A 27212-nucleotide genomic window follows, 5' to 3' on the forward strand; every position below is an offset into this window, starting at 1 on the left:
AGATATCATGTAGCAGCTCTCCAAAGCATGACCCCAAATCAAGAGGTTGAAAAAAAAACCCTGTCCAGAACATACAAAAATCAGTGCCTCAAAGATGCACAGTGCACAGAAACAGAGCTGAACTGTGTTTTTTTAAAGCACGCTTCTCATATGATTTATGATGACTTGAGAAAGGACACAAATTAGAAGTAAAAGAATAGGAGAGAAAGGGGTAATTAAGAACTGCAATGAATAATCGCTGACAGGGTGACATAAAACTGTTGCAAAACAACTACAAAAAAAGCAGAAAGAACTCAAAGTTTTTTTCAGTCTTGGTTATTTAGTAAAAGGGCAAATCACTCAACAAATGTCCATGGCTCTTGGGGATGACTCCGTATGACAGCATAGCTGCTAATGATTTTTTTTTTTAAGTCTTGTTTATCTTTTATATATTCTGGCTAAAGCGATGGAAAAGTATATGATACATCCTCAAACTTTTTCAACATGACTAAAACAGGAAATGTGTTGGTGTTTCAGGCAGCAAGGAGGAACTGATATTTATTTGTACATCTTCATGTGCAAAAGCATCTTTCACTACCCCCTTCAATCCTTTTAACAGGCAGGTGAAGCAGGTACTGTTATCTTCTTTTAGAGACTGAAGAACTGAAGTTCTGAGAGCTCAAATAACTTGCCCAGAATCAAACGGCTCTCGGGGAGTGAAACTGAGACTCAAATCCAGTCCATGTTCTTTCCTTTAAGAGGAAAATTCATTTATCTGGAATAACTCATTTGTACAGAACTTTCTGAAAAGATCTGATAAATGAGTTTTACTCTACAAATTCTCTATATTAATTAGTTTTTGTCAACATTCTACCAGGTTAAAAATCAGGTGAAAAGTCAGATCAGCCCTTTGATTACTTTGTTACATTTTTGGTTTTATTCTAAAACCACTTTTGATGGATTATTAATCACTAATGCTTACCAATGACCCTTTCCTCACAGGAGACCTGTTAAGAGGTCTATCTTCTATTTCTATTACAGAACAAAGGCAAAAACACACAGGAAGGTCACTAACATAGGAGTTAACACAGTAATGTGAATTCTCAATTCTGGGGCAGAAATATTTCTCCCAAGATTAAAAGCCACAATATAAAGATTTGAAAGAACTCTCCTCTAATGTTCATATAGACACATCTCCCAGGAACATTAGTGAAAGGTCTTTCCTCAGTGTTACTATTCCGAACGAATAGACAATTAGATAAGAGGATGGTCTAAGACAAATCTGTGTGAAATCTCTCAACTGTAATCTCCTTGAGGGCAGGGAGCTGGTAGGAGACTTCCCAAAGGGGTTGTATTACGTTATCAGAAGGAATTATCAGCTTGGGATGTTGGGGGTGGGCAGTAGATTCTTCTTTTTAATTAATAGATTTATCCCTAAATCCTTAACTATCAGAAACCTTCAATAAATCTACATATTTATTCAAGATGATGTTCATATAGCCCATTTGTCTTAATTGCTCTTTCTCAGAGTCACTGTTAACATAATCGATTAAACAAAGTTCATTCCTGAGAGAGGATCTAAAACATCAAAACCCGTTAAATTTAGTGTTAGTGCACTTCTACCCCCAGATTAATATTCAAACGAAACATACTAGGAAATAGTAAAGCGCACATAATACAAAAGCATAACGAGAATGAACCAGTTCAATCTCCTAAACTTCCTTCAGTAAACTGAATCTAAAATGGCACACCACCCAGGTATATCATTTTTTGTTTTTATAAAAGGATAACATTGAAAAAACATGAAGAAGGATCTTTAAAAGACAGACTAACATATTCTTCCCAATAGTTTGGTGGCCATATCTTAATATTTCTTAATATCTCAATATTAAGATACAGCCACCAAACTACTGGGAAGAATGATATTTCTCATTTCCTGCAGGTTTTCTAAGCACATTTCCTTTTTTCCACTAGCATTGAATTCCACTGCTGCAAATCGCTGCAAGCCACTTTAGGTTTTTAAAAGGCACTGATACAACAATGGGCAAGATCCTGCTCTAAAATAACCCGCCAAAAAAAGACTTTAGGAAGAAAAGATTTAGAGCAATTTCTTTTTTCATCTACCAGGGCTTTTGGTTTTTTAAACTATGACCCTGAACTTGATTACTTTCTAGGAGATGGTTAAGCCATTAGTCCCTTAGAGAGTAATGTCATGATTCTCACCAGGATATCAGTGGCCAAGTAGATAGAGAAACATGATGGCAGCTGCCTTTTTAGTGGTCAAAAATGAGCCATAGGGTTTCTTCCTTTTTATCTTCTCTCTTGCTTCCTTTTCTCTCTCAGCCTCCCTCTCTCCCTTCTTTTAACCATTTCGTAGACAGCAGATATGTGACGTGCAGGTAAGAATCATATCTATCTAATTCATAATTTTATTCTAAGTATCTGGCACAATTTTTGGAACCTAGAATGTGCTTAATAAATATTTGTTGAATAAATAAATATGTCTATTAAATACTGCTATGAGCCAAACACTGAGATAGGCACCAAAGTTGCAAAAATCCTGTCCCATAGGAACCTGCAAAGATGTGTTTAGGGAAGCAGATAGAATTGGATCTATGATTATACAGAATGGGGTGCTTTTTCCTAAAGCAGGATCAGAGGCATTTACTCAGCTATAACTTAAAGTGGAAATGTTCATGCTCTAATGTTATTGTCATGGTCCCAGGAATGGGCGGGTTGAATTTATGCCCCTGAAATGAATTGATTCTTCTCCCTACTTTCTGAAATGAACACAGAAAACCCTTCATCTCCTGAAAATGAGGCCCCTAGGAAAGCCGAGTGACCAACAAAGCTGATTGTTTTTTCCTTGGAGACACTTTGCTCCGTCACTTCATCACCAGCCAAGCTGGACCTCCTCTGCCTGTGGCGGCTTCCCAGCATCCTTTCCAGCATCACCTTCTAGAATGTTCTCATGGGTCCCCCAGGGCCTACCAGTTTAGGTCTTGGTTTAACTCACAGCAGCTGCCCGGCTTCCCTCTGTCACCCTCCTGCACTAGAGCCGAGTGAAGGAATATAGGCTCATGCTGGACCTTCTAAGTGACTTCCAGCGATTAGCACTTAAGTGTCAAAAGTTTGGAACCGTTCCAGATAATAGCCATGGAGGAGGCGGGAAATCATCACTGCTTTAAAGACTTTACCTTTGGCTAAATCTCAATGCATATTCAACACCTTACCTCTAACCCGTCTCCCAAATAGCAGTCTCATAACGGGATCATCAATTACGTTTAAGCAATGACCAGAAACGCATCAAGTGTTAGGGGTCTCTTCCTAAACGGAGCAACAGATGCTGCCTGTTGCTCTTTGGGAGCGCCTAGCAGGCCAGCCCAGCTCCCGCACAGCTCAGACGGCTGCAGCCCCTGGGCAAAGCCTCCGCTTGGTCTGCATGAAACAGTCTCAAAAGTCCACGTAAGTCACTGGAGTCTTCTCACTTCTGGCCAAAGGGATGCTTGTTTTATTCAATATCACAGAAGCTGAGAGCACAGATGGCTGCAGCCCCTGGGCAAAGCCTCCGCTTGGTCTGCATGAAGCAGCCTCAAAAGTACACGTAAGTCACTGGAGTCTTCTCACTTCTGGCCAAAGGGATGCTTGTTTTATTCAGTATCACAGAAGCTGAGAGCAGCTTCTCCTGTTATTGTCTGCAGAAATAGAAGCTTCTATGTGGACATCAGGAAAACTGGGTCACTCAGCTTCAGAAACACCCACTAACGCCAAGCTTGAGAAAGCTCAAAAAAGAAATTTTCTACTTTCGTTCCCATTTTGGCCCACTGACTCCCCCATAGCCTGCCAATCATTTTTTTTTTCAAGTGCAGTTTGATTTGGGATGAGAGAAAACACGAGTCAGGAGTCAAAGAGCTCAAGGAGACACGTCCAAAGAGATGTGCAATGGTCGTTGCTCAGATCAGAGGAGAAGAGATTTCTTCCCTGGAGTGAAAATTTGGAAGAAACAGACTCTCATCTTTTCTGACGCTGAGAGGTCCTGAGTTTTCTGAGTGTATGGTACTGTTCTTGAGAAGCCAAGAGCATAATTTCAAGAACAGGAAACATGATGGCTTCTTAATCAAATTAAATAGCAAAGCGAAAGCAACAATTACTCAAATTTACTTGGCAAATTAGCACGACAAATTAATTGAAACTCTACTTTTGATCATAAGGATATAGTTAGAAAAGTCTTTGGTGGATGAAAATATCTCTGAGGCATGAATTAAATCAACTGGACAGCCTGATGATAAAGCCCTTATGCTTAAGGTGTAAATCCCAACTTGCTGGCATGGAATATAAAGGAAGAATAGAGATTATCAGCAAATATTCATTAAAAATGGTCCTGTACAAACAATGTGCATAATAATAGCAAACATCTACTGGGCTTTTGTTACGTGAACATGCTGTGCTACACTATGTATTATTCTTTTCACTTGTACTGTTTTGTTCTCTTAAAAATTAATAATCATTACCACTTGCACAGCATAAACCATTACTGTCCCTTTGTCCACAACCATGGACTTCATGACAGAAGGAGCACAGAGCACCAAAGTCTGACAAAAAATAGAGACTGAGATGCCTTTTCTCCTCTTAGTCTCATCTTCCACTTACAAATGTCACTACTTCTCAGTAAATCTGGTTCTGTAAAACTCTGAACACATCCACGCTGGGCCACAAGAAGCCAATCCGTACATGGTATTGCCTGACAGCAGCTATTCATTCAAGATGGGCACGTGACAAATTGGTCCAACTAGACCGAGGAGAGAGACTTTTATTCCACTACTGGGGGGGAAGCTCGCCCTCGCCTATTTGACATGAACAAGGATGCTTAGAGCCACAAGTGCCAAATGCAGTCCTCTTCCGACCAAGGGGAGAGCTAGCCTCAGGATGAAGGACTTTGGGATGGACAACATCTTTGAGCCCCTGGCTCAGTCAAGTCTGAAGTTCACCTTGACTCTGGCCTTCCTGTAATAAGGGATCTTAAATGTCTTCTTTGTTTAAGCCAGTTGGCATCAGATTTTTGTAACCTAAAGTTAAAGCCTCCTAATTTATATAAAACAAAATGAATGAATGTTTGTTAAACTAAATTCTAGCAAGATACAAAAAATTAATTTTTCTATATAAATTAAGGCTTTTTAAAAAAAGTATGGTCACTGACCACTTATACCTGAATCACCAGGGATCCTTGTTTGAAACACAAATGAGAGAAGCACAATACCCAAGGCATAGAAACTAAAAATTTATACTCTCAACCAGCCTACCTCTGATTCCAATGCTAAAGGTTGAGAACGACTGTCAAGGCAAGCTATACAGTTTCAGTGGGGGAATTTAGAAATTCATTATGCAGCCTGTTTTAAATTCTTGTTTCCCTGTTTTTAAAATGTGTGTATTCAAACCTGCTCCATGCTTCCTCATAAATAAGTGTGATCTAAAGGTAAGCAGAGTAACAGTCTTTGATTTGTGAAAGTGGATATTTTTGCAAAATTGCTTCAAAGCTCGGGACTTGATAAAATATGAAAATGCTTGAGAAATAATCAATAGCCTGATAAAACTGTTTTCGATGAATGTAAAACAAATTCTCTCCCAAGTGCCTTTCTAAAGAAAGCAGGCATTTAAAAATGTAGATTCTATTACGCTCCCACCACGTTATGTTACAACCACAAATGCGAGCTTTTTACGTAGTCACTTCCTTGCCTAAACAGTACTCATATTTTTGGACTCAGTTTCAATGCTCTTTCCCTGGGAGGCCCTTCCTAGCCCCCCAAGGATTCCTACCCACTCTGGTGCCTAATCAGGCTTCTTCCTGGCTCTTCTCCCTGACCTGCCTGCAACCTACCTCTCCCTGTCACCCTAAAACACGCCCACATTCACCCTTTACCTACCTAAATCCTCTACAGCCTTGAGGGGTCAGCTAAAAATAACACCTCCTTAAGAAGCACCTAGGTGAGGTCAGGGCCCCTGGAATAGTGAAATAGCAACTAAATGAAATACCAATCGGGCTGCTTTTGGCTGCAAGTAAGAGAAGGCCTGCCTCAACCTTTACCCTGTAAGGAAATGAATTACTGTGTGTCAGCAAGGCTGGAAATTCTCGGGATGCCCGCCCACAGGCTGGTTTCTCTGCCCGCCTCTGCCCTGAAGCCTGCATCTTCCTGCTATTCCACCTTGTCGGGGTGACTGCCAGAGGGAGGGAGACCATGGCCTCTGAAGCCTCTTCCTTAGGTGTGTGATTCCATCTTTCTCAGAAGCCTCTGGAAACATCTCCAGTCTCACTCGCCCAAATGAGCTTAACCTTTCCATGCTAGCGTTAAGAGGTGGGATGACCAAGCTTAATTAATGGTGCTTTTTACACCGTATGTCACAACACGACACAACAAGAAAATGGTAGTATTTACAAAGGATTTTAGGATAACTGGATGGGGCTGCTCGGTGCCAAGTCTTGGACTGTCCTATATCCTGACCGACTGAAGGAACTGATAAATGAGCACAAATGGAATGAACACATTTCTGGCACATCAGGGGGACGCTTTGCTTGAGGTCAGGGGTCTCAAACTACAGCTCCACTACCCGTTTGTGTAAATAACGTTTTATTGGGACACAGTCACACCCATTCATATAGGAACTGTCTTACCATGTACTTGGCCATATGGCTTGCAAAGCTGAAAATATTCATGATCTGACTCTGGCTCTTTATGGAAACATTTGCCAAACTTTGGCTTAGACTGACCAACTAGAGTGGAATAATATTGGCAAGACAACCACAATGCCCATTACAGTGCCTGACCCTTTTTAACACACTTTCCATATATATATATATGTGTGTGTGTGTATATATACACACACATACACACACACACACACACACATATATATATATATATATATTCAAGTATATGTGCCTTTCCTGTTAGTTTTTAAGTTCCATGAGGGGGATAAATAGTGTCTTTTTAAATTCGTTCCTGATGCCATGTCCCCAGCACCTTGCACAAGGCCTGGCACATCGAAAGCACCCTATAAATATTCCTTTGCTGAATAATTGAATGAATGCACTCCTTAAATAATCTGCCAAAGTGGGAACAAAAGCAACAATGATTTCTTTGGGGACATGCTCTAAAGCAGCGGTCCCCAACCTTTCTGGCACCAGGAACTGGTTTTCTGAAAATTTTTCCTCGGAAGGGGGGGCGGGGAATGGTTCAGACGGTAATGTGAGCAACGGGGAGCAATCGGGGCGGCAGATGAAGCTTCACTCACTCGCCCGCCGCTCACCTCCTGCTGCGCGGCCCGGTTCCTAACAGGTTGGGGACCCCTGCTCTAAAGAGAGCAATCACGGTTCAGTACCGGCACGCCAAGAAATGCACCCACATTCCACTATAAGGAGGCCGTGAACCTTAATAACATCAGTAACACTGCCCGACCCTCGGGAGGAAAGATTCATCCACACGCTGTCTATGGAGAGGAGCAGAAACAAGCTCAGATTCTCAGAGGTGGCACAGGCGGTACGGCCATGGCTAGCAGCGTGTGCGCCACTAAAGCGGGGCTACAGAGTCACCCTTACGGAGGGCGCTCACCCTCCCACGCGGCCCCCAGCCCAGCCCTAGGCTCCGTCACGTTTGCTCCGTAATCTCTGCCGTCACTCACTCCCTGAAGTTCAGCTCTCATCAGTGTTCCAGAGAACGGAATACTTTCGTAAAGACAGAAAACACAGGAAGTTCGGTGGGAGAGGTGTGGTGACATCTCCATGCCACGGTTTCCCTTTAGGAAGAAAAGATCACAGAGTCTGAAAAACTAATAGTTACCTGGAGAAATGGAACTCGATAAACCCAAAATACTTCTTCAGGGGACCCAGAACTCATTTTATCTGTAGATAATGCCAGTTTTGATTTTTTTTCTCATCATCCAATCTAAGAGAAATTTAAAACTAAAAAGGCCAAAATTAAAACAACGCTGTCATTTTAAGGTTGCTAAAATAGCTTTAGTGAGTTTATAACATAAGAAAATTATCATCACTAGCAAAGAAAGAGGCAAGTGTTTTGTTTTAAAAGTTAATTTTGACATTCAAATTTTTCATCCTCAGTGCTGAGAAGCTGTAAAATCCTGGGGTGCGGTAGCGAAAACTGCAAAAACAGGATCTGAGTTTCATTATAACCTGCTAATTAATACGGCAAAACACAACAGTAGGACACCAGCAAGAACAGAATTCTAACCAAGTTGAGGCCTGTGTGAAACAGCAAAGAATCCCTCAAATACCAGAGAAAGAAAAATGCCAAACACTGTATTGCAATATCTCCCCTGGACACAGTTTGCTTTCCAAAAAAAAAACAGGATAGCCTAGCGGTTAACTTTGTGCCAGCATTTTCCCCTTCTCTGCATTTACAACAATCACAAACTAATCTAGCCTTAGGATGGCTTCGCCTTCAATGAGGGAAGAATGGGCAAAGGGAAATCTCTTATTTTTTATCCATGCAAATTGGGTGGTATTTCCGGCACCATCTCCTCTACCCAAAGAGCCAGTAGTATTGTGAGGGAAGCAGGTGTTTGTCATCCATTGAGTCAAACAAAAATTGCTTCATTTTCAAATTCACAGACTTTCTATATGATATCACATCTGCCCATTTTTCTCAGTATCCAACAGAATGTTTTTCTTATAAGTTCTTTTATTTATTTATTTTTTGCTGCATCGCGCGGCATGCGGGATATTAGTTCCCCGACCAGGGATGAACCCACGCCCCCTGCAGTGGGAGCACGGAGTCTTAATCGCTGGACTGCCAGAGAAATGCCTTTTTTTTTTTTTTTTTAATAAGTTCTAACAAAAATTTTTTAAATGAATTGGTATATAGTAATACTGCCGTTAGACCGGTTCCCTTGAAAGTTTTCTACTTAGAGAGAAATATTTAATGTGAAAAGCAGATAGACGTTTAAGTTAGTAACTCACTATGCGCTCATTGTCAAAAACTTAATCTGTCTATCCATATATTAGGGAAAAGTCTGTTGGCTATCATTTGGCAATAAGTGTTTTATGGGCTCATAATCTTCGGTCTAGTTAACACCAATTCTAGAAAAACATCCTAAGAAAATAATTCAGTCAAGAGAAGACTTATATTCATTAAACTACTCCTTACATTATGTTTACGTAACACAAACCGAGTAGACAAAATACCCAACTAGAAAGAAATAAGCAAGTGGTTAAGTAAATGTAGGTTTCTCAACCAGCTGAAATATTAGCTAACCATTACAAATTATAATGGTGCAAACCATGTCGTATTATGCAAAACATTTTTATAGGTTGCCAAGTAAGTAAAATACATTCTCTGTACAAGTGAGAAATATCTGAAATTTTCTGATTAGTACACAGAAAAAATCATGAGCCCTTCATCGAGGTGTGAACTATGGCCTACTTAATCACAGATCCTATTTCCTGGGTCTCTATGGTCCCCTGATGAGCTTTCTTCATCCCTCCCCTGTGCTTTGCTGAACTGTAATCCTTGCCTGCCAGATAATCCACACGCATCACTTTAAGACCCAGCTCCATTCCCATCTCTTTCACAAAGTTGTGTATTACCCTGGAGTGAAACTGCTTTAGATTCCTTAGCACTGACTGTCATTTTTTTAAAAAAATTATTTATTTATTTATTTACGGCTGTGTTGGGCTTCGTTTCTGTGCGAGGGCTTTCTCTAGTTGCGGCAAGTGCGGGCCACTCTTCATCGCGGTGCGCGGGCCTCTCACTGTCGCGGCCTCTCTTGTTGCGGAGCACAGGCTCCAGACGCACAGGCTCAGTAATTGTGGCTCACAGGCCCAGTTGCTCCGCGGCACGTGGGATCTTCCCAGACCAGGGCTCGAACCCGTGTCCCCTGCATTAGCAGGCGGATTCTCAACCACTGTGCCACCAGGGAAGCCCTGTCATTTTCTTGATCATATTTTTTACCTTATCTTCTCAGATAGACAGTGAATTCCACAGAGAGAGTTATTTTTAGTGCATGAAATGACTCAAATATATGATTCTGAATGAATTAATTAATGAATATTAACTCTTAGCAAGGACAATTTCTTTTCTTTGTATCTACAGTACTTCCCATAGTACAGGCCAACAGTAGATTATACATAGCTCTTTACTAAACAGTTGAATAAATGAATGTATGTGTATTGTTACACATGTCTGCTGGCTCCAATCCTGGGATGTGTTTTTCTTCCCCATCCCTTTTCCACCTTCTCCTTCTGTGAAAGATCAGAGAAGGTTCTCTTCTAAAAGGAGTACTATCCATGAAGAGAACTTACCCAGGTCAAACTGGCCAGAAATGTAGCCACAAGTCTGCCGGACTTCCTCACTGTCCCAGCCCAGGGGGTACAGGGCACAGCCAGCACCGATCAACAAGCCTGCAAAGAGAAAAGACAACAGGACTTTAGCAATGCCCCTCTGCAGCCCTAGATAAAGGTACAAGGGAGAAATAATCAATATAGGCAATATGTCAACGGAACATGGGGTCTGCTTTTGGGAAAGCACCAGCCAAGCTCCCTTTAGTGACCTAAGTTCAGTTTAATTCCAAGAACAATTTCAAGTCTGCTTAAAAGGGGGTGGGAGGTGGGAAGAACAACCTTGACAGACAGCTCAGTTTGGTTCCAACTTCCCCTTTTAAAGCATTAAAAGCCTTGCAAATCCTGTTTAGGGAGTACAATCCAGAAGCCCTTTTAATCACTCTTGTAAAAAGCCAACCCATTCCACCCTCAATCCATGTAAACAAGTAATTCGAGAGCCAGCAAAAGGGCCTCATCGGTTGTGCATCATCATTCATTAGATTGCTTTTTCCAATTTAAGAATCAAAATAGAATGTTTCAGCATCATCGAATTTTACCAGGGACGGAGAAAGCACAAAGATTTTCATGAACCACTTCAGCACACTGACTGAACTCGTGGACCATGCTATGGTTACCATGCTCCCTTGAGAAGCCGAGAATCACCAAGTGTCCACGCATCTTGGAAATACTCAAGAACACAGACGCTTACTGTGACTTCAGTTCTTCTTGCAGCGAAGACCAAAAGGTTTGATGATTAAACTAAAGCAAGTGACGGTTTTATTTTAAGTCAAGGTATCATGGCAGCTCACCCTGAGCAGACAGCTTTCGATTGGTGAGTCTTTCGTTTTACATCAAAACCTATCAATAATATGGTTTTATGAGAAGCTGAATGAGACTGAAGCACTGACCAATCAAATCCGAGGGCTAATCTGAAAGTATCATCTTGTCACATCAGTCAGCGAGTATTAACATCACCCGTAAATCCACAAGTGTGCTGAGCCAGTGGGACCAATGCATACACAGTCTGATTGTCTGCAGGATTGTGGGTTAAAAGGCGCTAAATAAGGGAGGCCCCTAAATTAGAAAACCTGTTAATGTGGTAACGTATAGGCCGAACAACAGCGTCCCCAAAGGCATCTAAGGGAGAACTTCAGTATTTCTGGATTGAGTCTCTTCCTGTCGCCCTTTTGCTTCTCCCTTGCCCCTGGTGGATGACTTGAGTAGTTGTAACCCGTACAAATTGTCTGTTTCCTCACAGGCATCTAAGGAGGTGCTGCTTTCCACCCCACTCCCCCAACCTCTATGCCAGCTGTGTGGAGAGACAGCCCCCAGAAAATGACACATTTTCCACCCCGTTGCCCCTCCCTCCGATCCATCCCTTAGACCACAGTCAAACGAGCATCTAATGCAGAAGGGCTGTGATCCGAGGGAATGCCTGCAAAGAATCACTGCAGCTGCAGATCACACATTCCAGGATACCTGTATGCAACTGTGTAAATATGAATTGTGTTGAGGCTGAAGAATAATTCAAAAAGCAATAATACGAGGTTTGCTGACTAAGCAAATGTCCCAGTGACCGGTTTCCTTAGGCTTTTTGCCTTAGGATAAAATTTATAGCATTCTGAAGACAATTCCAAACTAGTGTTATCCACCATCAGGTAAATAGAGAATTAATGAGGATGCCAGAGTTTGTGCAAACTGAATTCCATGAATGTTGAATAAATAATGTGGCATCATTTTCCATGATACTCAGTTCTTAAATTAATAAGTAACACCACTTTTTGAGATCTGGTGAGCAATTTTTAAATGATGACACACGCAGAAAGGCAGTTAGATATAAAACGTTCAAGGGTAAGTAAAATGAAAAACAGTAAAATTTAAACCATCAGTATTCCCTTTTTCTGATAAGCAAACAAATGATAAATGATAAACAGTCTCAATTGCTAATGTTCTTACAGTATGGCAGAGAAATATGTGTCATGTGTTCATGAAAGAAGCTGCTTTTTTTTGTTTTGTTTTCTGTTTTGTTGTTGTTTTTATCAGAATTTATTCTTAACTTCTGAAAAGAACTGCTTTTATTTACAGTTATCCAATGCAGGTTGTTGTGTCTATATGAATTTCTTTTTAAAATTTTATTTATTTATTTATTTAATACAGCAGGTTCTTATTAGTTATCTATTTTATACATATTAGTGTATATATGTCAATCCCAATCTCCCAATTCATCCCCCTCCCCGCCCAAGAAGCCGCTTTCGTCCAGTATAAGGATCCCAGCATTTTGTGAGACTAAACAGAGAGGAACTTTTAAGTGCCTATTATGGAGCAAACGGGCCTGTGATTCTCTAAGTGGTACAACACTTGGTAGTCAGGGTTCTTTTGTGTAATAGAATATTGGGCTGTCTTTGTAACACTACGAAATGTGGAGTCAACCACATAAATTAGAAATAATTTTATACATAGGAAACCTGTGTTAGGTGTAAGAATTAAAAAAAGAAAAATACCATGAGCATATGCTCACATTAAAGAAGTATTCAGTGGAGGGCAAGTAGCTTATCTGGATTTTAGTACTCATGTTTATGTAGCCGTTGTTTTGTCATCTGCTAATGTTTGCTAACAGTAAAGATACTGCAGATTCTGAAGATGCGGGGAACACTTCTGGGAGAAAAGTGCACGTTGCAAACTCCTCAGGCTAAGTGATTGTTGCAGTGATTAGGTTCTGCAGGTAAATATCTGGCCTCCCCACTACCTCGCTACTATTATACATTAAGGTGAAAGCAAGTCTCAGGCCGAATTCAGCAAACTATGCAACAACTGTTTACTAGCAGGCTGGCACAAAAGGTAATCAGATGACCAATACTCTAAACTCAGTGAAACACTCCCCCCAACGCCATCAGATAGTCACTCTAACGAATACCTTCAAAACACAATAAATACAACAATTATTCAGATAGCAGGATCAGGGACACTTCAGGTCAGATGAGACAGTATCTTCCAGTTGATGGAACAGGAGAAGTCGAGTTCTAGACCTGCCCTGCCCCAGGCAGTAGCCAAGAGCTACATGTAGCTATTGAAGTTTAAATTTAAGTTAGGGAATTCCCTGCCGCTCCAGTGGGTAAGACTGGGTGCTTTCACTGCCAGGGCCTGGGCTCGATCCCTGGTCAGGGAACTAAGATCCTGCAAGCCACGCGGTGAAGCAAAAAAAAAAAAAAAAACAAATTAAGTTAATTAAAATTAAATAAAAATAAAATTCAGTTCTTCAGTTGCACTAACCACATTTCAAATGCCTACTAACCTCATGACGCTCGTGCCTACCATATTAGACAGTGCAAATACAGACCATTTTCATAATCACAGAAAGTGCTATTGGAGAGGGCTGCTCTAGACCTAAGACACCACTTCAAAAGGATGGGAAAAAACTTGCCACTCTAAAATGTCCCTTTGGAATGTGGATTATTTCTAACTAAAAACAATCAAGGCCCAAAAGATTCAGGAAGAACGTTTGACCTTCCCCTTAACTGCCTAAAAGAATGTAGACAGAGGGCCTGTTCCAGGAATACAGCTATCACCAGAGATATTTGCAAAGCATACGGGCAAGTGTGGTGGAGGAAACTCTACGCAGGGATTAAAGAACAGAGTCCACTCTATGTCCCACTGTCTCTGCCCAGCCCAGTAAACATTTATTTACCAAACATTTGCTTCTCCATCTCCATGTAAATTGCCTTGCTCCCCTCTGAAGCCCCAAAGCACTAACCCCCAGCATTCTCTTTGTCTTAGCTGAAGATGGTATTTAAAGTCAGTGATGGTTTTGCCATTTCAGGGAATCACTCAGTTTTTCCTGAGTCTCTCCCATGTACACATGTTATTAAACGTTTGTTTGATTTTCCTCCTCTTAATCTATCTCATGTCAAGTCAATTTAATTCTTAGGCCAGCCAGAAGAACCTAGACGGGTAACAGAAAATTTCTTCCTCCCCAACACTGGGCTGACCAGATTCTTACACCTATGCATGACACTGCTTGTTAACAATCAAAGTCATCCTTACTCTTTTAGATTCTCCCTTTGTGGGTGGGGGTGATGGGTGGCTAGAAGCCAGGAAACTACGTTTCAAAAACTCTCCTGCTAGCAGAAGTTCTGGCTCACAGTCCGTCAACGAGCAGGTAAAAGGGAGGAATAAACCATATTCCCCGTTGGCAGCTGCAGCCAGGTGACATGCTCTTGTGCAGACAGTAGACATGATATTTGGGGTGTGGCTCCTGGCATCCCTCTCAGCCTCAGCTCTCTAAGGGCAGATCATCAGCTGTCCTCACTTTCTATTTTTTTTTTGGATAATTTTTGATTTTTTAAAAAAAATTATTTTATTTATTTTTGGTTGCGTTGGGTCTTCGTTGCTGCACGCGGGCTTTCTCTAGTTGCGGCGTGCGGGCTTCTCATCGCGGTGGCTTCTCTTGTTGCGGAGCACAGGCTCTAGGAACGCGGGCTTCAGTAGTTCTGGCACGCGGGCTCAGTAGTTGTGGCTCACGGGCTCTAGAGTGCAGGGTCAGTAGTTGTGGTGCACAGGCTCCGGGCATGTGGGATCTTCCCGGACCAGAGCTCGAACCCGTGTCCCCTGCACTGGCAGGTGGATTCCTAACCACTGCCCCGCCAGGGAAGTCCTGCCCTCACTTTTGATCCCTGCACTTCCTGAGCTTCTGAATTCTTCAAAGCAGCTTCTCTGACCTCCACTTCCCCAGACCTCCTGGTAGGTCTGTGAAACTTTAAATCCCTGGGTTACATTCCCTGCTGCTTGAAATACCTAGAGTGGTTTCTTCTATTGGCCAATCCCTGGCTGGTACGTGCCCTACTTGTGCAAGGGCAAGAGGGGCTGATACGAATCTATCTGTCCATTACTTAAACATCCATTTTCTCAATTAAAAATGATCTCTAATACAATTTATGCCAATTACTAAACCTTGGGGTAAGTACAGTGATATTAAAAGGCTTTGTGTTAACTGCCTCTGTGGTGAGATCTCTGGTTAGGGAACTTATGCTAATTAACTTCTAGAGTGTGGATTTCAAAAAAGGATACATCATATGTTAACTAACTGCCTTTATATTGGCATCAACTAGAATTGTATCGTCTATACTGAGTTACTAATATTGTAAAGTTAGAGAAAATTAGGATTGGCATATATACACTACCATGTGTAAAACAGATAGCTAGCGGTAACCTACTGTATAGCCCAGGGAACTCAGCTCGGTGCTCTGTGGTGAGCTAGGTGGGTGGGATGGGGGTAGGGGTGGGAGGGAGGTCCAAGAGGGAGGGGATATATGTGTACACATAGCTGATTCACTTCTTTGTACAGCAGAAACTAACACAACATTGTAAAGCAATTATACTCCAAAAAAAAAAAAAACCCCATAAAAATGAGAACATCCTTTTAATGGAAGAAATCTGCCATTGTTCAGTCTTAGCAGTGTTAAGTCTTAGACCATGTTGTGGAAATCAATGTTTGATGGAAACATAGTTTGAAAATCCCTGAATTAGATATCACTTAGATATTATACTTTGTGCTGAAATGAGGCTCAGAAAATATTCTGGAATGTGAAGTGGTTGCCCAAATGAAATCTTCGGGACCTAATGAGTTTTTATGGTTCTAGCTGATTTATTTGCTCCTGGGGAGTAAACGGTTCAATTAAAATCTCTGGCTCACAAACTTTTATATTATTTACGTGGATTTTCTCTATTACATTTATAAACCCTGTGGTTACCTCATGGGGCTTAATTACGTGGTATTTTAACCGAATTCCCATTTCACTGCCATTACAGACATCATGAAAAAAAGTCACACTCTGTGAAAATCTGTGCATATAGGAATGGAAATGAGGAAAGAGGCTGTGAATCGGAGGAAACAACCTGAGGAAGGTGGTAACAGAGGTAGGTGATTGGAGGAGGTGTGAACTCATTTGCAGCTACAGGCTCATTTGCAATTAAGAAGAAGTCTATTCTTGCAATCCTAAAGACTTTGCAACTTTTAAAGGGTCATGAGTCAATCACAGATTAGTGTAAATTAGTTCAGTCTTTAGTTTTCACAGGGCACCTCGCTGGAATCAGTTATAGGACATCATAGACCATGGGAAAGGTCACTGTGTAGGAGGTCTTGGGGATTTAGAAAGACACTGCTTCCTAAAAAAGGAAAAAAATAATAATCCAAACAAATGACTCAATAGTTTATAAATTAAAACACACGCACACACATTTGAATCATGCATTGACTATTAGGCCATTTTAACCTGAGTCCTCTAGGGTTTGGCCTCACCCTCTTCAAGATAACTAAAATGTCTGAAGAGTCAGGTCAGTGGAATGACCTTGAAGGAGAAGCCAGTGTTAATGGAGAAGAAAGAGCCCGGATAAATGCAGAAAGGTGGATGCTGGGAGCTGCGCTGTGATGCTGTGTTATCAAAGGGGTCTGCCTTTAGCCCCAGATGGGCTCCTGGGCCTAAACCTTAGGACACACTCTGCCTGCCGGTAAACTACCTTGGGGAGAGAGAGGGTCCTACTGGAAACGCTATTCATTTTCGCACCACGCTGGAGATACCTGCCATGATACTAATTATTTTTTAGAATTTGAGTGTGAAGTCTGAAGTTTGTAAAGAGCTCCGTGGTCAAAGTAAGAACCCGAGGCTGGGAATTTTCCCTTCTGCAAACCTTTTTCTATTCAGTCAGTACTTCACACTTAGCCAACGGAATATTAACATAACAATTTGGCTCCTGCCAAGAAGGCAAAACAAACCTCCAGTCAGCCAATACCAATTGCTCCCCACAGGTGGTAAGAATAGAGTCCTCGTGTTAAACTCATAAAGTCTTATTTTTTTTCCAGGCCACTCTTGAAAGATTTTATGTGATCTCACTTTTTTTCCATGACTATTGCTCCATTCGTTTCCATGGTTTATTATTTTTTTTAATAGCCTGACTTTTTCCACCTATTGCCCCTGGAGGGGTCACACAAGCCTTTCCCATCAATTCATCTTTTATGTTTTTTGGATACTTTCATCCGTCCTCCAGTTCCTTTATCTTCCTTTCTGTGGCAAGCACCGAGGGAAATTGTTTTCTTTACTTTTCTCATGAAAGCTGCTCGGTCTTGTAGCCTGTTATCTGGACTTTTCTTTGGAAGAGGCTGGCGTATCTCCAAGTCACCGTATGTTAATTTATGTACACGATATTCATCCATTTTCAGCCCTCGATAACCGTCCTTTTACAAAATGTAACAGCAAAATAAATACAGTAGTGGGGAGGGCACAAGGGCAAGGGCCAGTATTATAACTCTTCGGACTTTGAATGCACAATGAGGAGGAAACTACTGAAGTATTCTAGAAGAAAGAGGCTTGGTGAGGCTCTCGTAAGCCGTACCTCCTTTCACAGTGCTTTCTGAAAACTGAGGCACAGGGGATGGAGGCGGCTTGTCCAAGGACACAGAGCCCAAATCAACCCCAGGGCCCCCAGGGCCCAGCCCACGGCTCTTTTCCACCTATCGTGATCCCAATGCTTGGACATAAGTCCACTCCAAGCTCATACACTCCCTGCCCACAACCTGAGTTCAGGCCATACGTGTTGGATTTGAACAACATGGTGTTTTACTACGTCAGATTTTTCACCTGCAAGTCCAGATATCTTGACTCTCTTGAATAACTGAAAGATATGCCCATCCTGGGCCTACACCCAGCTGGCTAAAGCCAGGTCATGGCGGTCCCATTAAATGGCTCAGGCACCCTGGCCAGTTCCCCAAGGCATATCGGACTGGGGACCACTGGTTCTCTGAATATGTCTCGAATGACCTCATCTCTGAAAGTTGAATCGCTCTGCTCTAACTGATACACTTTCATTCCTTACTTACCTACGTTCAGACCCACAAACATACTAGCTGTTAAGGTCTAGAAGCCTCAACAGGCAGCTTGCCCTGGCCACCCCAGCAGTGAGCTACAGGTTTCACTCCCTCCTGTGAGCTCCTCCTGGGATGCGCTCTGTACCATTTATTTGGGGTTTACCACCTTGCACTGTAGTTATTTAAGTATCACGTTTCCTGAAAGGCCAGAAACTCTACTGTAGGCTTACTTGCATCTAACTCACTGCTTCATGATATTGGTTAAATACTAAATAGCAGTGATACTCTTTATTCAGTATTTACAAAAGCTTCAAAATAATTATATAATAGTTATCGAATAGATAACAGATGATATTCAATTGTAGTGATACTATTTATTCAGTATTTACAAAAGCTTCAAAATAATTATATAATAGTTATCGAATAGATAACAGATGATATTCAATTGTAGTGATACTATTTATTCAGTATTTACAAAAGCTTCAAAATAATTATATAATAGTTATCTAATAGATAATAGATGATATTCAATTGTAGTGATACTATTTATTCAGTATTTACAAAAGCTTCAAAATAATTATATAATAGTTATCTAATAGATAATAGATGATATTCAATTGTAGTGATACTATTTATTCAGTATTTACAAAAGCTTCAAAATAATTGTATAATAGTTATCTAATAGATACTAGATAATTGCCTTTATTTAGCAGAGGAGGAAACTGAAGCTTAGAGAAGCAGGTTCTTACTCATGCAGCTACGAAATGGTAGATCCAGGCACTGACTTTTAGGCCGGTCTGAGCTAATTCTCCTCACCACTACCTTCTAATGACGCCCAGATCCCCAAGTGTTCATGGTTCCAGCTCTGACCTCCCCTCCCATGTTCACACGTGTATTGAACCCTGTGTATAAATGGAGAAGTAGGAATGGGGTAAAAGATCAGGAGAGATTTCAAGTCACCAATTCTCTACGACTGACTCTGCTTTAGTGACAGGGAGCATTTCTGCTGCTGCCTGCTTCCAATGACAAGGGACAGGCTCTGCGAACCCTACAGATCCCCGCTTCCCTGGGTGCTGGTGAGGGAGAAGCCGGATGTGAGTTTCAGCACACAACGAGCTCTGTCCACATAGAGCACGGTGAGGCATAAAGATGAGAAATGGATTCTCCCTCATGAGAAGTTTAGCCAAGGGAAGCATATCTCATCGTTAACGCTAAAACATAATAAAGAAACATGACCACTTCTGAACTATCAAAAATACTGTTACAAATCACAATAAAACTATTTCTTTGCTGAAAACATCCTGCAGAAGAGAATATACTTCAGGTTCTCTTAAAATATTTTCCAAAATGGCTCCTTGATTCTCATGTCTTCCCCTTTTCCAGTTCATGCAGCAGAAGACACAAAAGACACCAGGTGCCAGAATACCTGCTCCTTAGCTCAGGGTGAAAAATCACAAGCTGATTTCAGGCAGGAGTGACTTGTCGTCTTTGCTCTTTCTAGAGTCCTAGGCAATCATTGGTAGAAAAATTAAAGTTGCTTCAAACAGTGCAGTGTGGGGGAGATTCTGTAATTCCTATGTGACAGTTTTCTGGTAAATTACATCTGCTCGAAAGCAACATCTCTCTAACCCTAGTAGTTAAGAGCACCTCATTTCCACCATTTCACCTCTTTAGGTCTCCACTTTTCTTATCTATAAAATGGGGGCGGGAGGGATCTCCTTCTCAGGGTTATTGCAAAGATCAAATGAGACAGTGTATGTAAAGAGATGGGCACAATACTCACAGTAAGAGTTCAATGAATGGTCTCTGCTGCTAAGCTTCGGACTTTGAGCTGATGTAGGGGAGGGTGGTGGATTTGGTTCAAGCCAATGTGTGCTTGTACTTCTCTCAGAGAAGGTCCTCTTCTTAGACAGAACGCAGAGAGGGTTCCAGCAAGGATATTCGTAGAACTGAGTCAGGAACACTTGCCCCGGCAGTCCTATCAGCCGTGCAAACCTCAGTAAGCACGACTGAAACAGCCACAGCCTGATGACCCTCACGCTTAGGCAAAGGATCCACACACGACTCTAAGGATAATAATACTTTCATCTGTTGTGGTTTTTGTTTTTTTCTTTTTACTTTGTTGTTGTTGTTTTTTTAAAATTTATTTATTTACTTTTGGCTGTGTCGGGTCTTCGTTTCTGTGCATGGGCTTTCTCTAGTTGCGACGAGCGGGGGCCACTCTTCATCGCGGTGCGCGGGCCTCTCACTATCGCGGCCTCTCGTTGCGGAGCACAGGCTCCAGACGCGCAGGCTCAATAGTTGTGGCTCACGGGCCTAGTTGCTCCGCGGCATGTGGGGTCTTCCCAGACCAGGGCTCGAACCCGTGTCCCCTGCATTGGCAGGCAGACTCTCAACCACTGCGCCACCAGGGAAGCCCTCTTTTTACTTTTAAAGGCACTGTGACCTTTCTGTGAGGCAGACAGAGAGCCAGAACTGATGTCCCCACTTGGTTAGGATGGAGTCACAGACAAGAGCAGAGATCTGAGGGTCCCCAGGGGGATAATCAGAGGCACTGTAAACTCAGGGCCCCGGACTCCTGCTTCTATGCTTTGGTTCACTGCCTTCACTCTGAGGCTGCTGGGAAGGGAGCTGGCAAGGCTGAGGGCTGCAGCTCCAGCTCTGAAACAAAAGAAACCCTAATTTTCACTGACCCTAAGGTGTCCCGTGTTACACCAGAGGAAAAGAAAGACACAGTCCCACATTTCCAGAGGAACGTGGTTTCGGACCGTGCTTCTCAGACTTGACATGTACACAAAACAGCTGGGGGGCTTGTTAAAGGGCAGATTCTGGTTCTGCAGGGTGAGGGCAGGGCTGGGTCTCCTGCACGTTGAACCAGCTCCTGGCGAGACCCAGGCCGCTGTGTACGCCACACTTTGGGCAGCGAGGGTCCAGTGGGAATAGTGCAGGCTCTGAGGGTGATCACGTCAGGTTTGAATCCTGCCACCACCTCACCGGATGCGTGACCTCGAACAGCAAGCTTCTGACTTCCCTGAACCCAGATTTTCATCTATAAAATAGACCTAATGGTGCCCATATCTTTAGCATTGTTATTAGAAACAAATAAAAGGCTTAATAAAGGTGCCCAGTTCAGGGCTTGGCATAAGACAAGAGCTCAGTAAATGGTATCAATAGCTGTGTATCAGTATTAATAATAATATTGTATCACGGGAGTTGCAAACATTTCATTCTGTTTTACCTGCTGATTTCCACTTCTTCGTTACCAGCTCCAGATAATTACCGGTTTAAAACAAACCCCAAAACAAAAACTGCCTAAGAAAAGCAGAGGGCTCTGCCTTACTGCTTGCTTACATCTTCTGAATAAATATATTTTCTGGAACTAAGACCACAGCTCTACAGCGAAGGATTATGACATTTCTTCTTTGTTCCCTCCAACATTATATTATGAAAAATTTCAAACTTACGGCGAAGTTGGAAGAATTATATCATGAGCACCCAGATACCCACCATCTAGGTTCTATGATTAACAGGTTTTTAAAATTTGCTTTATCACCTATCTTTCCATTTTTCCATTCCTCTATCGATCCATCAAGGCATCTTTTTTGGGGGGGGAGGGGGATTAGGGAGATGCTTGTCACAGGTTTTCAGCATCAGGACATATGAAGTTCCTTTTCATTATTCATGCTCCTCTCTTTTTTTCCCCTTGGCCCAATGGTCTGCACAGACCTATGAGGTACACGCAAAAGTTAGACCCCAAACCCACAACTGTCACAACATTGCATCCCTAAGGCCTGATGGCACTAAGTGGGGACCCATCAACCTAGAAGTAACTTATATACGAATCTAAAGCAAGGAATACCTCTAAGCTTTCCACATTTCTCAAATAAGCACCCTATGACCTAAAATGGGGTCAGCGTGCTTCTGCTGTCTGACCCAGAAATACCAGTAAGACCTTCAAGAGACATTTCACCAAACCCAGAATGACAACAACATAAAGAGTTCCAGCCCAGCCCAGCCACGCAGCTCAGTTTCCAGTGGACACATTTTCTCTCAAGGATGCCTGCTGTTTTGTACAAAACGAATTGCTCCCAATACTCCTTAAATAAGAAAAAAAGGATATACAGAATCATCACGCTGCAACATGAAAGCTTTCTAGGAACAAGGCTGGGCTCCAACAATATCCTGTTAGGAAAGTGTGACCAAGTCATGAAAGCAAAAACCAGACAAACAAAAACACCCAGGTGTAAGTAAATTTATACTGCAAGCCTGAATACATTCCACCCCTGCCCTGGATGTGCAACGTCAAGTCCAAAGCAGACTCTGGTCTGGTCAGTGCATGCTGGTTAACTGTGGTCACTTGCCCTCACTCAGCTAGATATTCAAGACGTGGACTGTTAGGAACAAGGCCTTTGGAGTCTGAGAGTCCTGTATGCAAATACCGAGTGTGCTACTTAATAGATACTGACGGAGGAGGCCTCTTAAATTTGAGCCCTAAGAATTTCATCTCTAAAATGTATATACCAGTTTTTCTTTACAGAGCTGTTGAGGGGATTAGATAAAATGTCCCAGCAGAGTGCAGAGCATAGAGAAGTAGTTTTGCTCTTATGAAATAAGGAAGAAAGAGAAGGGAAAAGCAATAAACACTTTTTAAAATTTAATGTGTACGAGAGTGGCTTATGAGAACAAAGTACCCCGGCACCAGGATGCTTTGCTTATTGGACAGGTTTGCAGAACTTCTGCTGGGATTTCAGGGCAGATGACACCACGTGTCTGAAGCCTCACAGAGGACACATCGTAACACATCACATCATAAGCTAGAACGCCATCCCCAGCTACCTCCGAGCCTTCCCCTGACATGCCCACCGATCTTTGCTTTGATTCCTCCTGAATCACTAACTCCCAGTGTCCTTACCCTCAGGCCTGTTAGAGTGATTTGCCCTGGGTGTGGGAAATCACATCGCTGCCCATCTGACTGTGTAATTCTCCCAGAGGCCCTGGGTGAGCTGACACCAGTGACACTGGTGAAGGGACTGAGGGCCCAGCAGTGTATAGACAGAGTTGCCTGGAAAAGAGGCTCCTGCAATACACCATCTCCTGCAAGAATCAGAGTAGATTTGGGGGTTGTGTCCTGTTTGAACAGAGACAACAGCGAAACCAAGCTGCCCCAGTCCTGCGTGGATCCTGTGAGGGACTACGCTGTTTACCGCATTCATACACAACGAAGCTATGCATCTGGGGACTCAGGAAGGGGGCTGGCTGAGTCGGGAACTATTAGAGTATCAGTAACAAAATTCCTTTGGAAGAAATAAGGGGCAGGATTGTGGGTTGGGGAGAAAGGGACCAGAGAATGAATCTTTTCATAGGGCTGCAAAAAAACATTAACTTATTGATTTTATTTCTAGCCAAAGAGTCTGGAGAAAGGGCATGGCTAGGTTTTAACTCAAGCAGGGTCCTGACTTGGAAGAAGCCTGTCGCAGAGAAAGGGCAGATGGCTTGGGAGCCAGAGGCCCTTCAGTGTGGAGTCAGGCTCTGCCCTGGCTGACGGCTGATGTTCACACGGGAAAGGGGAGGGTGCCCTGGAGATCACTCAGGAAAAGCACACAGAGAGGGCAATATCTCCCTCCCTGTTTCTGATCTCCTAATATCATAAAGTTACCCAAGACAGTGGAGAACTCGGGTAGAGGAGTCTTCTAGAAGAGTGATGAGAGGCCTGGGGCTTTTTACTTCAGCTTTCCTACGATAAATTCCATTTTAAAAACCTGTTTCAGTTCTAACACAACAAGATTTAGGAGGAAGAGTAAAACCTCCCGTCCCACTAGTGTCTTTAACCAATACATCAAGTGCCCAAGGATGGACGGATTCTGTGTTCCAAACCCTATTCATTCATTTCTACTGGACTTAACAAAAAAGTATCAGGGTAAGACATGATTTATCTTCCTATTTATTTCTAAGGTCCTTAAGTATTTAATCAGGGACCCCATGACAACACTAAAGTAAAATGTCGGGCACATTTTGAAAAAGTAGTACTAACTCTACAGGTGATGAAATGAATGGTTAGTGAAAGGCTTTCTGCAGGTTGACATCGAGGAGCCGTCTGTGCTGTCTGCAGCCTGCCACAGTGAGCCACTTGAAGCCTCAACGCTTCAGCAGATGGGAAGAGTGATTAAAATACTTCTGAAGATGTAATGCAGAGGCTATCAAATGAAAATCCTGTGTAGTACTGAAAACAAGCCTATAATGCACCGATAGGCCACTTTTTCTTTGAGTTCTAGATATTCTGATGGCAGATATTCCTTATACTTGGCTTCCAAACAAAAAAGTTAAAGCATGAGGCTGCCTGGATTTTTATCTTGACAAACTACCGTAGCAGAGGCTAGACATAAATCTAGGTTTTTACAACGGATGCTGAAGCCACAGTGAGAATCCGATACGGCACAGGTTTCACAAAGACAGCTACAATATCGTGGGATGATTCAGAGCACAGCCTTGGAAGTCTGACCATTTCTCTTTTGGCTTCGGGATCCTGAGTAACTTCCTTGCCTTTCTCTCGAGTATGTTTCCTCATTAGTAAAATAGGAATAAAATCCATATCAGAGCTGTTTATAAATAAGGATTATTTTATATACATATGCACACACACATATACATACATGCATACATACATGTGTGTGCATATGCCCACATATACACAAACTCTATATATGATTGTATATATCTAGCTTATATTATTATTTGATTATAATATATACAAATTATATATGCACATATATATCTTTTGACTAGAATATATAAGACACTTGTAACAGGTTTCTACTAACTTTCTGGCTTAGCATATATACTATTCTCACTACTTATATACTCATAAGGCATGTTTTTCACCACTAAAAAATTAGAGAGTATGAAGATACCATAAGATCATTGATGGATGCCATACATGAGATGGTACAGGCGGCTAATGCACTTAAAACAGTTCTTGAAAGATATTTTTTTCCTTCATCCACCGTCTGAGACATCAGGAAAGAAAAACCGCATCTATTTTCTTCAGGTCTTTTTAAAATACCATCAATTCCACTAAAAAACAGTAAAGCCATCTGGAATAGCTGACAGACAACAATTTGGAAGCAATGTCTTCAAGATAGCTCTAATGATTTTCCTTTTCTGTTTTCTTTCCCTCTTGAAATGTCAAGGATAACCAACGCTTTTTACTTTTCCATCTGTGATTTACTGATCGGTCCCAAACACATTTTGAAAGGACTCGAGAATTTGTTTCCAGTCAGTCCAATACTGGTTTTTAAAATTTTAATTCGGTTTTTAAAGTACCATATTTTGTCATGTGTTTTTTCGATATTTAAAAATATAAAATATTTTAAAACATACATTGAAATGTGATCACAAAGTCTTTCACTGAGAAATGAGAAAAAAATACTCTGAGTGTTTAAAATACTATCGCAAGCAGTCACAAAGAAATCACTGGGATCTTTTTCAAATAGGTTATCCTAAGAAACTTATTAAAATAAATGAAAAAAGAAGTCCCAAATGGATAAATGCTGCTTCTCACATAGCAAAACTAGCAGAAGATAGAGTCAGGAATTCTCATTCTTACCCTGCTGATCTAGCTAGCTACCTGAAAATGAATTTTACACAAAGACTTTAAAACTGAACACCAGATGTATCCCCAAGGTCTAATGAGATATATTTAGAAATATATTTCTATATATTATATATATTTGGTAGAGAAAACAATACTAATTGATGTCTGCTTCATTAATTGAGCTGGTGGGCTTTTGGGTCTGTGCAAAGCATGGTGCTTACACAGTGGAAAAATTAAAAACCTGAAGAAGGTCCATTCATTCTAGCATCTGCAAGAAAGAGAAGTAACACAGAAATATTTCAAGCTTGTACTTGTGTGATGCTAGCAGCAAAACGAACAGTTAACATAGAAATCAGTTAATTTTGGGTGGGAAGCAAGAGAAGGTGGTCTTTGAAGGATGAATGGGGTTTTGATAAGTAGATGGAGTCATGCCAGGTGAAGAAAGGGGGCCTGGAGATGGACAGGTACAAGGCAGGCTGGAGGAAAATGAAACTAGACTAAGTTGGGAACCAAGGGAGTAGAGGAGAGTAGTGGCCAAGTGGTTGGGATGTGGTCAGTGACCTTGAGGAGGTTGGTAACTCTGGGCCAAGGAAGTTGATCTTTATTCAGTCAGCAAAAGGACCTTAATGTTTGTGAACTGAGTTCTCAAATGTAAGCACTGAAAGGGACCCTCCAGATGATCTAAGCTAGTGCTTCTCAAAATCTGCCATCAAAATATTCCTAAGGACCAAGAGGAGTGAATTCCATACCTTACAGAGTCAAGTGTCCTACTTGAATCAGTCCTCCTCTGAAATAGGTCTTCTTTTTTCGACTTGAGAAATTACTGTGGGATTTTCCATTCTACTCCACTTATAGCCTTATTTTTTTGTGTAAAAATGCTTTCTCCAAAATGGAGTTGGAGTAAAATGGATGCTCCCATAAGATATTTGGGGTTCATCCTGTGGCTTCACATATGCATAGCAAAGCACCCTTTTCTCTCTCTTTTTTTTTTTATAAATTTATTTATTTATTTTATCTATGGCTGTGTTGGGTCTCCGCCCCCGTGCAAGGGCTCTCTCTAGCTGCGGCAAGCGGGGGCCACTCCTCATCGCGGTGCGCGGGCCTCTCACTATCGCGGCCTCTCCCGTTGCGGAGCACAGGCTCCAGACGCGCAGGCTCAGTAGTTGTGGCTCACGGGCCCAGTTGCTCCGCGGCATGTGGGATCTTCCCAGACCAGGGCTCGAACCCGCGTCCCCTGCATTGGCAGGCAGACTCTCAACCACTGCGCCACCAGGGAAGCCCTTCTCTCTCTTTTTAAAAAATTTTTATTTTATACTGGAGTATAGTTGATTAACAATGTTGTGTTAGTTTCAGGTATACAGCAAAGTGATTCATCTATCCATATACACATATCTATTCTTTTTCAAATTCTTTTCTCACTTAGGTTGTTACAGAGTATTGAGCAGAGTTCCCTGTGC

At 41.9% G+C, this 27212-nt stretch overlaps 1 protein-coding gene across 1 annotated transcript in view; it reads right to left on the reverse strand.

Annotated features, from left to right (window-relative positions):
• LHFPL6 (LHFPL tetraspan subfamily member 6) overlaps positions 1-27212 on the reverse strand; it is a 235586-nt gene that overhangs the window by 18906 nt on the left and 189468 nt on the right. The window contains exon 3 of the mRNA XM_059902636.1: positions 10289-10387. Coding sequence (XP_059758619.1) covers positions 10289-10387 — 99 coding nt within the window. The remainder of the gene's footprint in view (positions 1-10288; positions 10388-27212) is intronic.

Source organism: Balaenoptera ricei, chromosome 18 (assembly GCF_028023285.1).
Source record: "Balaenoptera ricei isolate mBalRic1 chromosome 18, mBalRic1.hap2, whole genome shotgun sequence".
Classification (NCBI taxonomy): domain Eukaryota; kingdom Metazoa; phylum Chordata; class Mammalia; order Artiodactyla; family Balaenopteridae; genus Balaenoptera; species Balaenoptera ricei.